Consider the following 14,738-nt stretch of genomic DNA (forward strand, 5'->3'; position numbering starts at 1 on the left):
AAATCTGAAAAAAAAAGGTTAACTAATATTAGCAAAAAATAAATTAAAACGATGGAAAGAGACAAAGAATTGAACGGAGACTTGAATAAAAAGAATGGGGCAAACCAACTCTAGAAAGGATGGAAGAAGACAAAGTAGGTCAACATGTTGGAGATTTGAAGTTAAAATAATAAAATAGAATTATAGAGTAATAAGTAAGGGCATAATTCAAAAAGAAAATAGGAAACGATCCCACCACACTGATAACTAGGGATTTTCCCATGTTTTATACTCCTTCTTGCTTACACTTTGGTTATAAATTGTTACAAAATAGTCCCAAAAAGGCTCATAAGTGTGCTTGATTGCAGGTTTGATCGACAAAGTGACGAAATGTCAAGGATCGGCTCAAAAGGGAGCGAAACCCGCTCAAGTATCAAAGACAAGACAAACTGAAGATAAAAAGGCCTAGTGCGGCCGCATTCGACTTTGTGCGGTCTGCACTAGGTAGATTCAGAGAGTTGGCATTTACAAGCTTCAGGCAATGCGGCCGCTGTACAAATTGTGCGGTCCGCGCTGAAGGCTCCGCGGCCGCACGACCATTTTGTGCGGTCCGCGGAGTAGAGATTCAGAGAGTTGAAATTGCTAGATTCCAAGCCTTTGCGGTCCGCGGTCATCTTTGTGCGGACCGCGCTAGCTGCCTCCGCGGCCGCGGTCCATTTTGTGCGGCCCGCACTGACCCTGCAGGGGTATTTTTGTCCAGTTTTTCCAGCCTAGTATAAATAGGACATTTTACCATTTTTAGGTCATCAGTTAATTTCAGAATTGGGCTGCGCTCGTGAGAACAACTTGTATAGCCATTTTTGGCATCCTAGCTTCAATTTAACGATAGATTCTTGTACTTTAATTTAGTATTTAGTTATTATGTCTTGTTCTTCATCTATTTCTTCATTTTCTCTTGCAAGCATGTGTAGCTAAACCCATTAGCTAGGGTTGTGGCTCAACCCTAGTGTGGGTAATTGATGGGTGTTGCCATCTAGGGTTAGATTGACTATGGGTGTTTGCTATTTGGGTTGATTTTATGTTTTAATCTATAAATTGGTGGTTGCAAACACTGATTTGTGTTTTGTGGATTTGACTCTTCTTGAGAAAGAGAGTCTAAGTCTCCAAAATTGACCCAACAAAGAATTGGTATGGACTCATGAGAAATGATAGTCCCAATTAACGGGTTAAACCTCGAGAGAGTAATCACCCTACTTGAACCCTAGTTGCTTGATCTAATTTGCCTACCCATTTGGTCTCGAGAGAGTCAATTGGACAAAATCACTCTTTCTACCGAGAGGTGTGAGAGTGGGTAAAATTGTGCAACGGTTATAGCATAAGCCCCAATTATGTCAATCGAACTTTAGTAACATCTACCCGTCAATTAGCCACCTAGGTGATACCACGACCCTAGTGCCTTTCTTCCCATTAGATACACCTTTAGAAATTATCTTGTAGCATAATCTAGTCTCAATTAGTAGTTTGATAATAGTAGTTTATAATTGAAAAACCCAAAAATGTTGGAAGTGACATTTAGAACAATGACACGACTCTAGTCTAGATAGATACCCAGCTCCAATTTCTAGCTCTCTGAGGAATTCGATCCCGACCCTCAAATCGGGTAAAAGCTATTGCGACCCTCTCTTCCTACTTTATAGTAGTATGGAGTTGGCAGCGATCACACACCAAATCGGTTGTTTCATAAAATGGGGCTTTTGGTTGTTCCGGAACAATAAATTTAACATATACGATATAACCAATTTTAAATAAACAATCAAAACAAATATTGTTTTGAGATAACAATACAATACAGTACAATGGGTAACAACCATCCAAACAAGCTGTTAGATAACACCGAAAATTGTCTGTTTATTCTAGTGTTTTTGGCTAGGGGTGTTCATAAAAATCTGAAAAATCGAACCAAACCGAAAATCAAACCAACCAAAAAAACCGATACTTTTTGGTTTGGTTTGGTTTTGGTTTTGAATTTTAAAAACTAATCAAATTTGGTTTGGTTTTGGTTTTAATAAAAAAAATCGAAAAAAACCCGAACCAAACCGACTATAGGAGTAGCTATTTCAAATTTATTATTACACCTATATATATGTATATTTTTATACAAAATTTCAAAAATTTAATGGTAAATGTTAATAGTTTGCACTTTTAGTATAGTTCTTTACCTTTACATTCTAGTTTGATTGGTAGTTTTCTTTTGTTAAGTGTAAGAATCCATTTCGTGTTAAAAATAATATATTTTTAATTGAGTCCTTAAATTATTCATTTCTATTCGATTCAATTATCATCAATATATCTTGGTAAATAATAGATTTCTCAAAAGGCAATTGATTTGATAGTGTTACGTTGAAAATGTGGTCGCCGGAATATGTGTTTGATAGTGTATGTCTTATATTTAAGAAAAAACCGACAAATAACCGAAAAAACCGAAAAACTGACAAAAATCGACATAAACCGGATCGAGAAAAAAACCGACTTAATTGATTTGGTTTGGTTCTAATATTTGAAAAACCGACTTACTTGGTTTGGTTTCTTTTAAGGGAAAAACCGATCCAAACAGAACCATGAACACCCCTATTTTTTTGCCATTTCCCCAATTTAACATTCAACATACAAAGAAAAAGAAAAAAGACCAAATCGTATAAAATTTATACGAGGTATTAGATATTTAGAAATAAAGTGCTCCTCCCGCTTGGTCTGCTTTCTGAAACCATCCGCCGGCCCCTTCCGACGAACGGAACTTCATTGCCAGGCTTCACGCCCTCTGACTTCTTCTTCAGCAAAAGTACGTACCTGTATTCTCGAGGCTTCAGGTTCGTCCAAGATAAAAGCCCTAACAGTGCCAATTCGCCCTTCCAATTTTGTTCCTATCTAATTCTGAATTGCATGCTGTTGAGTTTTTATGTAGTAGTATTTACTGTTTTTGTGGTGTAAATTAGTGGTGTCGAGTTTGCATTGTGGTTCAGATTGTATGGTTTTGAGTTTGTAATCAAAGATATGGGGATAATTTTAGTAGCACATAGTTGTTGAGAAATGCCTTGAATCTTCTGAAACCTAAGTATATATGTCAGTTATGAGTTTTTGTACTTATCTCGGACTAATGCTTGCTCAATTTCCCTTCATCTGCTTGTTTTTTTTTTAATTATTTAAAAAACCAATACTTTTCCTGATAAAATGCATATTTAGATGTATTGAGAGAATGTAAGTTTGTTTTTTTAAAAAAAAATCGAATCTGCTGAAGAAATTCTGTTAGTGTTTAACTTATCAAAAACCTATCAAAGATAAATGAATTAAATAGTTAGTTTTTGGAGAATTGCTGGCTGTTTTGATTTTTGAAAATGTTCGTAGAGTGTAGCATGATAATTTGCAAAGGCTACAAATTTTATTCATAACAAGTACGGAAATTTAAAGAAACAAGATAATAGCTTAAGGAACCACATCATAATTGTAGTACAATATGCTAATAATCCTTTTCACTATCAGGCACCACTTACATTTCGTCTTCTTCCTCTTCCTCCTTTTCCTCCTCTTCTTCTTATGGTGGATTTCGACCCCAACCATAATCGTCATAATTAAGTTCAAGGTTCTCCTCAAGCTCTCTAATCTCTTGTCTATCATCGAGATAATTGCTCGCTTATTCTGACAGCAATATGGCTCCCCAATAGTTGAATAATAATCTAATGTTTCTGGAAAATGCTTTGGAAGTCCTTGATGCAGTGCAATTTTTCATTCTCCAAGAGACCGCAATACTCTTCTTCATCTCCTTTCCAAAGCTTAATGTCTTCCAATGCATGAAACTGACTTTTCCATTTCAAGAATTCCTTTAGACAAAAGTTGAATTACTGCTATGTGGGTGATATAGCTTGCAGAACTGGAAAACTGTTCCATCGACATAACACTTCCTAGGCGCACCGCTTAGAGTATAACTCAACTCACTTCAGAGTTTCTCCCCATATAGGCATATACGTATCCCTTCAGGTTTCCAAGAGTGTACCTCACCCTCTATAATATAACCCGTGATTCCGAGGGGTTGATTGAAAGATATTGGTTGGTTCTGAAAAAAAGCAAAGGTTATCATACCATTTATCACCGACACTGTCCAAATAGCAACCAAGCATGTTAGGTTCGAGATAAGGCTCAATTGTGTTTAAATTTCACTCCTTCCTTGAGGGTTCCTCGAGCTACCTTCTCCCTTATGTTTTTTTGCTAAATTGTGCAATGAAAAAATGTTTTTTTGGCATGGTTAAATTTTTATCAAGAAACTCAATTAATTTGAATGAGAGGGATGGGTAGTTTGAACTTTGAACAAATGAGGATGTTGTTCCCTTTATATAGAGTAGATCATGGTAGGTTTTGGTGTATGTCTATTGGTCATTGACTGATGGTTCGTTGGTCGACATGATTTATCAGTATAACTTTATTGATTTATTGATGCATGTTTGAAAAGTAACCTAACGCGATTTATTATATATATATATATATATATAGGTTCAGTCACATGGAGGATCAGAGGTTGACACAGCTACATCCTGGGCCGTTAGACCATAGCGTACTGACAAGACAAAACCATCACAGGTCGAAGGACGTATGGAATGGTGAGGTGGAAAAGCCTATTTTATGTAGACGATCAGATGGTAATTTTTGGAATTTGGTTCATGATCGTCCAATTCATCGACGTGTCCTGCAAATATTAATTGATGCAGGATTTTACGGGGTCTATCGAGTAGGACGTATACAATTAGACCATGCTTTTATTACTTCTCTTGTTGAGAGATGGCGTCCGGAGACGCATACTTTTCACCTAAGAGTTGGGGAAGCCACTATTACGCTACAGGATGTAGCTATTTTGTATGGATTGCCAGTAGAGGGAAGGCCAGTATTGGGCATTGATAGTACAAGAAAGACCGAAGAGTGGCAGGATATGTGCGACGCGTTGCTTGGTTTTAGACCACATAGTGATTGTTTATTTGGTAGTAGGCTTGAGATTAGTGCACTAGCTACATACATGGAGCAACTGCCTTTGCTAGATGATGATGCAGATGAGGTAGTTGTACATCAGAGGGCTAGGTGCTATATGTTATGGATGATCGGGGGTATACTGTTTCCTGACACATCAGGAAACAAGGTTAAGTTAATGTACTTGACGCTGCTCGATGACATCACGCAGATTGGTATGTATAGTTGGGGTAGTGCTGTGTTGGCGTGCTTGTACCGTGCATTGTGTAGAGCTACCCGGCCAAAAAACAATGAGTTATGTGGCTTCATACCACTTCTACAGGCATGTATTTATTTATATGATTATTTATATTTTTATTTTAATATAAAATTAATTTTATTATTTATTTTTGATATACTTAGGTATGGGCATGGGAGAGACTGAAGATGGTTCATCCAGACAGACGTCAGGCAAGAGAGGGTGCTATTACATTTTCGAATGATCTCCCTGGTCCACCACACGCATGTAAATGGAACGTTCATCTTAGTTGGACACATACGACGCAATACGTGTTGCCATTGTTTCGGGACCAGCTAGATAACCTCGTTGATGAACATGTATAACTTATCAGCTCTATATATGTTTTGCAGCAAGTGTTATATTCTTTTTATGGCTCATAGTTTGTTATTTTCCCAACAGTTTGTTTGGGAGCCGTATACTCCAGATGTGATGGAGAATCTTCCCGAGTATTGCCGATCAGGAGAGTACTTTTGGCGTGCTGTGGTGCCGCTCCTATGTTGGGACGTGTTGGAGATGCATCAGCCCAACAGGGTCCTCAGACAATTCGGAATGGGTCAAGTCATACCTGTTTCCTGCAATTTTGCAGACAATCACGACATGCATGATCGTCGTGGCCGACAAAACACGGATTGGGCTAGAGAACATGCGAGGCCCATACTTGTCTGGAATGATCGTGCTAACCGAGTTTGTGAAGCCCGGCTAGCAGATGGACCCGTTGCATATGATGATGATTACCTTGTCTGGTATCGTCGGATTACTCGACAGATTATCGGAAATCCCAGTATCCGATTTCCAAAAGGGTATGCATCCCTTGCACCAGTGGCGGAGGTTATGGTATGTACTTTGCATTAAGATAAGTTAATCGCATTTTTTATATAATGTATCATTTTCTGTGGGACCCCACAGTGTGGGATAATACTGGGTATGTTGTTGTTGTTGTTTGTATCATTTTCTATGGAATTCATTCTTATGTCAGAAAAGCCAGCTAATTAGTTCATTTGATATATTGTATAGTGTGCACCGGTGATATATTATAATTTTTGAACCTATTCTCTAGGTGTATATATTGATAGATATCTGAAATTGTTCAAAAGTTGGTTTTCATTGTATCCTGGAATACATCTCTACCTTTTTCAGCCTTATGCCCAGCAAACTTTTGCTTTTTGATTGTTTTTCTCCATCTCAGTATAATTTCTGGCATGTGTAACTTTTGGATAGCTGCTGATAGCATGTCTCTTGGAAGACACTTCGGTTGAATTATTACTGCTCTTTATAGTTTCACATCATTTATACCTTAACTTTTTCGGTGTATTTGTGGGCCTTATTTTCTGTCAAAAATACAGGAGGAAAAGGTTGATGAGCTAGTTAACTATCATGTCAGCTGTGGTTTTATTACTTTGTATTAGAAAAATAATGATCCTCGATTTTGCAATTCCAGGCACGTCAGTTGCATATGATATATCAATATGGTATTGAATTGCGACAACAACCATCAATGGAGGTTGCAGGAAGGAAAGTCATGGAGATGTGCAGTGATGGTTTGACAGCAGCAATCGAGGCTCAGAGGCTTCGTGTTCAGCCAATGTATGTTCCAGTTGAGCAGCCTGTAGTTGATCATGCTGTTAATCCACATAAACGTGGAAGGGCAGGGAGACGCAAAAAGAGACGTGCGATAGCAGCAACTAATGTTGAAGAAAGGTCTGAAATGTCTAATACAAATTCGGATTTGGAGCGTGATCGTGGTGCAGGTGGTTCTGTTAAGGGTGATGGAAATTTAAATGTTGAAGCTGAGCTTGGTATGGATTCATCACAGTTTGCAGAGCCCCGTTTTGATATGGCATCTAGTTCAACACATTTTGGGGATGGGGATGGGGATGGGGATGGTTCTGAATTGCATAATGTTGACATTCAACTTGTACTTTATCAGATCCCACCCTCTCAGCAGTTTGATATGAATAATTTTGGAGACGGGTTTGATGATGACGACATACACCACTCCCCTGCCCGTCCTGATCGACAGGTTAACTATGATAATACCCCTAGCCAGATGACTTTAGAGGCCTCTTGTGTTACAACTATTGGTTCTGTGGATGATAAGCCTATGGAGCAAGCAATTCCAACCCGAGGAAGAGGGCGAGCGAGATTTTATAAACGTCGTGTTAATAACAATGTAGATGCACCCGGCGACAAAATCCTGCACACCCTATAGTGCCGCTACGTTGCTATAAACCCTAAAGCACCCTAGCAACTAGGTGCTCCTAATTTCTCATGAATTTGTATACTAACACTGCTAGATAGAGTGGTTATTGGGGTTCTAAAAATCTAACTTAAGTTTCGCTTTTTGCAGTATACACAAAGTCAAACTTCGGGATGAAGTTATATGCATGAAAGGAAGTGACTTCCTAGAGGGGATATCTACCACCTGCACCCTTCGTTTATATGCTCAAATATTGGAGGAAGACTTGTACATTATCTACCCATGGATTTCCCAAGTTAGCATGAATAAAGCTTGCACATTTGTTTTATTCCATGCTGTGTTGAGTGGGTTTAAAGTTAATAGGCGATACCAATTTTTGGCTTAAATAGTGAAACAGATTGCTTTACATGGCCCTCTAAAAGAAGTTTTCTCAGATCTATTCAGTTTGTGCAGGATACCAGATGCTTTTATTGAAGATTGGAGCTTACAAGGCTGGAATATACCTTTTAGGCGAGTGCTGAATGATCGGGAGGTGGATAGAATTACTGAGTTCTTCAAGGCGCTGGACATGTTCAAGGGCACAACTGACGCTGGAGATTCCATGATATGGAAAGGTAATGGCAGAAAGTGTTTCACACTTAAATCAACATATAATGCATTAACTGCTACTGGACAACAAGACACAAGATGGCCTTGAAAGAATAGTTGGAAAGCCAGGACTGCTGTTAAAGTGAGATGTTTCTCTTGGTTGGTAGCACGGAGAGCATGCCTTACTCATGAAAACCTGCAAAGAAGGGGAATACTATTAAGTTCAAGATGCTTTTTATGTCAGGAGTGTGCTGAAAATGACAGTCATTTGTCTTACGTTGCGAAGTGACTGGTCAACTGTGGCAGATTTTCTTGAGCATGTTTGGTCGGAAACGAGTCATGCCAGAGTCCACTATTTATATGCTGAAGTGCTGGAACAAAGCGGGAGGCAGTGTAAGGAATAAGAGGTGGTGGAAATCTATCCTAGCATGTTCCTTGTATTGCATATGAGTTTATGTTATCATGGTAAATTCCACAAAGCTTCTCAATAGGCAGCCAGTTGACCTGTTAAAGCATTCTACAAGGCGTTTCTTTGTTGGATACATTAATTGGTTTTGCAATCAACATATCCAACACTAACTCAAAATCTGCAATCTCCTGTATTGGCTAACATGTCATCTCATGGATTTATACCTTAGCTTTCTGATCTTGGATGTTTATCAATTTTCTCGGCTTTGCAGGCCAGACACAAATTTCTAGTCTCAACTAAGAGTACCTTCCAAGAATTGTTCCATGTTTTGCAGAGGTACTTTGAAACCAGAACCAGCAGTTGCTCAACAGACCTCACACATCTTCAATGTCCCATTTTCCTTGTGGTTATATTTTGCCATTATTTGAGCTAGCTATTACTAACCTATGATGCCATGACATTTTTTATCATTTACTTAACCATTCACAACAGTTTTTGATATCCATTTCCTACATAAAACAGCTAGTGCACTGAAGTTATCTCATGTTTCCTGTGACAAAGGTAACTTCTTCACAAACTATAAAGAAATAATGTTCACATGTCAATGCAATGGATCCTTCCAAAGAAATTATTTTCAAGTACAAACACAAATAGGAAAAGAAAATGTCTTCAATTTTCCCAGCTTCCATCTAGCTGGATATGTTATTGTACATAAAAAAAAAAACAAAGGAAAAAAGAGAATCACTGGTTCCTTAAAATCATCCATGACTATGCTGAAGATCCATATCTCCTCTATCATTCAATCACAACCTTTCTCCTCCGCAAAGCAAAGAAACACTTCTCAGATGATGCAAATAAGCTTCAGTCGGTTACCTGTTAAACCAGGGTTGCAGCTTTTTATTTGCTCGTCAGGCTGATGAATCTAAGTGATAAATAATGACCTTGATCTCCTTGTCATATTCTTCTTTTTGCTCTTCCTGAATTTGCCTGACTGATTTCTCAAGAGACTCACCACACCCTTTCACTTCAATCATCTTTATACTTGAAATTTCTCCAATAGCAGAAGGGATTTCTTGAAGATGGAAGCAGCTTTCTACCATAAGCCGTTCGAGGTTTTGCAAGGACTCATCTGAGGCACTCCATTCTGTAATTTTGAGGGACCTCAATTTAAGAACCTTGAGGGTCGGAAACTCTTCATCTTTAATTTCCCATTTTCCTTCCTGAAATGCTCTATGCTCCAACTTGAGAACCACTAAATTTGGTAATCTCCCGATATTAGACATTTCAGTTTGTGGCAACAAAACATCAGATAAAGTTAGCTTTGTCAGCGTCTCGGGCATGCTGAATTTCAAGATCTTACCATTCACACTAAGTGTTTCAAGTGGAAGAGCATCTAATCTGAGTTTCAGAGGCTCTTTACAGTGGCACTTGAGCTTTCGCAGTCTGGTCGCCTTCTTTATCATGTTTTCTGCTAGCTTATTAGTGAGAGACACAGTGGCCAAGGTGTCTAAGCAACATAAGTTTTCCGATTTGCGAGGAATGCGTCCATCAAAAGATGCAACAGGTTGCACATGCACATGTTTTAACCTTGGCATATTCCAGATGGCCATTGGCAATATTGTACCACTGCCTACAGTTATGACAAGCAAAACCTCAAGGTTTGAAAGGTTTGATATCCATGCTGGCATAGATTCCACATAGCCTTTGATTCCTAAGTACTTCAAAAGAATAAGCTCTTTTGATCTCTGGAATGAACTGTCCGACACAGGACATTCCATTTGTAGAACTCTTAGAAGTTTAAAGTTCTCAAGATCAAAAAATTCCTGGCAGCCAGATTTCGGGGGTCTGAAGAATGCAGAACGAACTTGCAGGTTTCCGATCCTCCCTGCCCAATAAAGGCTATGATGAATGCACAGCCTCCGGTGCTCATAAAAGGAACTAGTCAAATCTTTGTTCTCAGTACTTGTTATCTGCATAAACTTCTCTTCCTTAGCTTTTGCTGCACAAAAATCGTGCAGCATATCATGGATGTGACATGATCTGACTCCTCCGGTGGACCTTTTCTTGTTAACCATTACCAAGCTTCTACCTATGAGATCATTCAGTAAACTTTCTGCTACAAGCTCTACACTCTTTGCCTCTGTGTTTGCAGCAAATCCCTCGATATTCCACAACCACGCCAAGTTTGAGATAGGAATTTCTTCATCCTCACGAAATGATGCAAAGTAGAGAAGGCAAGGCTTGAGGTGATCTGGCAAGTGCCTGTAGCTCAATTCTATTATATCTAGGCACTTGGCACTAATGTCAGTATCTGAATTAATACTTTCTGCAATTTTTCTCCAACTTCCCTTGTTTTTCTCTTTCTTTGTCAAAACACCAGCTACCAAAATCACCAGGAGAGGTAGTCCTTGACACTCTCTTGCAATTTCTTCTCCAACTTCACATAGTTCTGATGGGCAAGTTGGTTTATTGAATAACTTAATTTGCAAGAGTTCCCAACTTTCTTGTGCAGAAAGAAAACGAAGTTGAAGAGGTGGTCTAGTAGGGTTAATATCTGAAGCCACATCACTAAGTCGGCTCGTTAATAAGATCCTGCTTCCATTTTCATTAACTGGAAAACATCCCTGGAAGTCTTCCCATGCGTTAATGCTCCATACATCATCAATGTAGACAATGTACCTCTTGCCCATTAAAAATCTTCGCAGAGCAACTGCTGGATCTTTCTCTTTCTGTTGACTGGGACCTCGGACTTGATTCAAAATTTCCAGCAACAACTTTCTCCTGTCATATGTTTGGGAAAGACAACACATAGCATAGACGTCGAAATGATGCCTTATGGTTTCATCATGATAAACTTTCTTTGCAAGTGTAGTCTTTCCAAGACCAGGCATCCCTACAATAGACACAATATCTAATTCCTTTGGTCCTCCAACGAGCTGCTTTATAAGTGACTTTGCCTCTTCATCAAAACCCACCACTACCTCATCAAATCCTGGAGTTATCTCAACTTCTTGTGGGACAATATCTGGTGCTTCTTGTTCGATAAGGACTTCAACTTCTTGCACATGGAACTCTGCTAATTGATCATTGACAAGCTTAATTTCTGTTGTGGTCTTACATAACAAATGCTGATACCAAACAGGATAATCTCCCATAACCAGGCAATCAATTATGCATTCTGCCTGGTATGCTAGAGATATCACTTTTGTCCAAAGATCATGTTTCTTCACCTCCTCAAAAGCATGCTGTTGCTTCACAAATTTCCCCAACAATGATCTTAAGAAAGACAACTCCTCCTGAGCTTCTGCAATAAGATCCTTGACAGCAGAATCACACTTTCCATCTTGCAGCAGCTCTTTCAGATTGCATAAGAGGGAGTCAATAAAGCCTAATCCATTTGTCCTCGGGAAATTATATTTTGATGACAGTGGAGCTTTCAGAATCATGTCTTTTAGGTCTTTCATGACAACTTCAATCTTTTTCAATAAGTCAGAGAATACCGAGTTAACTTCTGCTGCTTTGTCAAAAGAGAAAGAGTAAGCAACAGAAGCTACCTCAGCAATAAGACCTTCAACGCGGGTAAGTATATCACTCAATTTCCCCTCGTCATCATATGGATCTTCAGGCGGATAAATAAGCAAAGTTAGCAATTGCTTTGATGCTTGAAAAATGCTTTCGGCTTGGTCCTTCATAGGAGGAAGCATCAAGGAACATGCCTCACTATTTAATAACTTTGAATAGTCCTTCAAGAGAAAGTGAACAGAATCTTCAACAAATTTTATCACATCCCGGTTGTATTGGTTTTGTGATATAACCAAACATCTTAGAGCCACTGTATAAATTTTCGCGACTTGGGGCTCAGTGGGCTTGATCACTTGCAAAACGTTTGAGATCTTAAGCCTCAAGTGAGATGCCAGGTCTTCATCCATTTCTTCCACATAACATAGGTAACAGATGTAAGCAGCATTCCGAGTGACAACCTCCATATGATTAAAGAGAATTCTGGATTTCTCCAGTTCAATGCTTGCATCTTTTATGAAACCGAGGAAGGTTTTGAGATACTTTAGATTTTCTTCAAGGACTAGAAGCTTTTTCTTTAGAAGGTCAAACTTGTTCAACTCTTTCTTGTTTTTGAAAAGATCCTTCACATTCTGAAGGATGTAGTCAATGAACTTCTGAAACAATGGACTGCATAGATTTGGTAAAGGCCACCTTCCTGGATCCAGTGAAAGGAGAAACTCATAACCTTGTTTGACTTCAGCAGAAGATAAGTCTGCCCTTGGACCTGAAATACTATCTCCGACTTGCATTCCATGTCCTCGCAACTTCCCATCCTTAATCCTCCCTTTTTGAGTTGCCCAATACAAAAATGTATCAAGAAATCTCCTCTCTATTTCAGACATTTGTTATCTCGCGGAGTTGTCCTTAGAATGGTGCAGACAGCTCTGAAGGTAAAGAGATTAAAAAAAAATCACATTCCCAGGACCAAACATGAGATTTACAACCTTAACATAAAAAATTTATTCTATGATTATGATATTTTTCCTACTGTATCAGCATGTAATGCTTGATTATAACTAAGTTCTATTCAAGGGAAAAAAAGAGGATAAGTTCTGCTTTTACATTGTTTTGGTGCATGAACTAGGAACAGGACTATGTATAATATTTTAGTTTCATTTTCCCTGTACAGAAAGTGATCCTACTTTACGCTGTGAACCAATATAGCTATAAGTTATATCTGAAGTCCTAATGGATACTGTAGTGCTACACATTACAATTAGGCAAATAGGAAAAAAGGTCACCAGGAAGATATCAGGAAAAAAAATCACAGAATTGCTCAGAAGACAGGCATTTCCTACGAACTAGAGATGTTTCCACAAGTCATAAAAAGTAGTGAATCTGATAAATTGAGTGATGCATTGGTAGATCTAATCACAACCATGTATAGCAAGCACAATATGGGAATTAGTTGAATTTCAGAAGGATTTACACTTACTATGTATGATGAGTCTTTCTGAACTAAATGTGACAAAAATATATTGACCAACAAAGAATGCATTATATAGGAAGGTTTGACTAGCACTAGAATTTCTCTCTTGGATCTAAGAAAGAATCTTTCAAAACTACCGTGACTTTAGCAGCTTATTCTAATGGAACTACATTAAACATACATGAAAACAACATTCTCAGATAGGATCTTGATGGAAAAATTTACATGAAAACCAGAATGTTTTGTGACAATAAGGATTCAATCTCTGTGCTCACAATTGAAAAATCATAATCAGTGGCCGAGGCAGGATTTCCGCTAGGGGTTCAAAAAAGTTAAAAAAAATTGTAGCTAGTGGGAATTGAACCAATGACCTTACAAAGGTTTTGAACCCCTTGACCACTAAGCTATGCTTATGGGCTATGTCAAGGAGATTCGCAACATAATATATAGAGGTAAAAAACAGATTTTGCCCCCCTAAATTTGCCCCTGATACACTCCTAGTTGTTATTAATCAGAAAGAAAGTATGAGCTAATAGAAAGAAGCTGTGAACTAAAACTGAAGAAATGCAAACCTGGATGATTGTTGTGTTCTTCTTCTTATTATGATAAAAAAGCTGCAAGAATGATCATGGACCTGCAGCAAGTTAAGTTAGAACAGATGCAGGAATTACCCAGCAAAAAGGGAAGATGAAATTAGAAAGAAATGGCAAAAGAAATTAAGTAAGTTTATTACCTTTGGTAACTTTGACAGAGCAGAAAGAAATGATGTAGGCTTCACACCCTTATTACCAATTTGTTCTACACATAAGTTTCCTGCTTAGTATATTGTTGCTGAGCGTTTACCAAAAAGAAGAATGAACAAGAGATTTGAAGAGTACTTGGTGAGAGCAAGTCAACGTGGTTTCTGTTTACTAATAAATTGTTATATATTTATTCTTGGTGGGCCATGTTACAAGATGTAATGGTTTTTCTTTTTTCAATAACCATTGACTTGCTAATCATAGAAGACTTTTGAGATTTAAGAACATGAACGCGCCATTATCATCACTAAATATTGCATATAAGCAAATTACAGTTAATGAATAATAAATAATGATGCAACTTGATAGCAGAAATCAATTATCTATGCTTGACCTCTTAATTATTACCAGTTTGTCTATACTTGATCATATCAAGATTTCCACTAGGTGTTTTTGCTGAGCATTTACATTTGTTCATAAAAAAAGAAGACCATGAACAGGAGACTGGGAGGCTTGGGAGAGCGAGGTTGTTTCTTTTTACCATA

The 14,738-nt window shown here is 38.2% G+C and overlaps 2 protein-coding genes across 8 annotated transcripts; one reads left to right on the forward strand and one right to left on the reverse strand.

Annotated features, from left to right (window-relative positions):
* The first annotated feature begins 2,670 nt into the window (after nt 1-2,670).
* LOC109206272 (serine/threonine-protein phosphatase 7 long form homolog) lies at nt 2,671-8,873 on the forward strand. Of its 7 annotated transcripts, none has more exons than XR_002064813.1 (7): nt 2,671-2,846; nt 4,522-5,311; nt 5,392-5,586; nt 5,669-6,103; nt 6,708-7,521; nt 7,617-7,821; nt 7,920-8,873. XR_002064813.1 is itself a non-coding variant. In XM_019369082.1 (6 exons), exons 2-5 carry the CDS (start codon nt 4,532-4,534, stop codon nt 7,476-7,478), a joined length of 2,181 nt encoding a protein of 726 aa, XP_019224627.1. In that variant the 5' UTR covers nt 2,671-2,846; nt 4,522-4,531; the 3' UTR covers nt 7,479-7,521; nt 7,617-8,873. The 7 variants fall into 7 exon arrangements, 2 of the variants coding, with proteins under 2 accessions (XP_019224627.1, XP_019224629.1); XR_002064812.1 differs by having other exon boundaries at nt 7,617-7,761; nt 7,911-8,873; XR_002064811.1 differs by having other exon boundaries at nt 7,617-7,761.
* Nucleotides 8,874-9,041: 168 nt separating this feature from the next.
* On the reverse strand, nt 9,042-14,355 carry LOC109206271 (putative late blight resistance protein homolog R1A-3). Its single transcript, XM_019369081.1, has 3 exons — nt 14,187-14,355; nt 14,026-14,087; nt 9,042-12,908 (listed from the first exon to the last, which is right to left on the reverse strand). Exon 3 carries the CDS (start codon nt 12,864-12,866, stop codon nt 9,372-9,374), a length of 3,495 nt encoding a protein of 1,164 aa, XP_019224626.1. The 5' UTR covers nt 12,867-12,908; nt 14,026-14,087; nt 14,187-14,355; the 3' UTR covers nt 9,042-9,371.
* Nucleotides 14,356-14,738: the final 383 nt, after the last annotated feature.

This window comes from Nicotiana attenuata, unplaced genomic scaffold (assembly GCF_001879085.1).
Source record: "Nicotiana attenuata strain UT unplaced genomic scaffold, NIATTr2, whole genome shotgun sequence".
Taxonomy (NCBI): Eukaryota; Viridiplantae; Streptophyta; class Magnoliopsida; order Solanales; family Solanaceae; genus Nicotiana; species Nicotiana attenuata.

Excerpts from the sequence above, each read along its gene's own strand:
- LOC109206272 (XM_019369082.1), top strand. The coding sequence starts at position 4,532 with ATGGAGGATCAGAGGTTGACACAGCTACATCCTGGGCCGTTAGACCAT. Across the intron at positions 5,312-5,391 it reads GCTTCATACCACTTCTACAG|GTATGGGCATGGGAGAGACT; the intron begins GCATGTATTTAT and ends TGATATACTTAG. Across the intron at positions 5,587-5,668 it reads ATAACCTCGTTGATGAACAT|TTTGTTTGGGAGCCGTATAC; the intron begins GTATAACTTATC and ends TTTTCCCAACAG.
- LOC109206271 (XM_019369081.1), bottom strand. The coding sequence starts at position 12,866 with ATGTCTGAAATAGAGAGGAGATTTCTTGATACATTTTTGTATTGGGCA.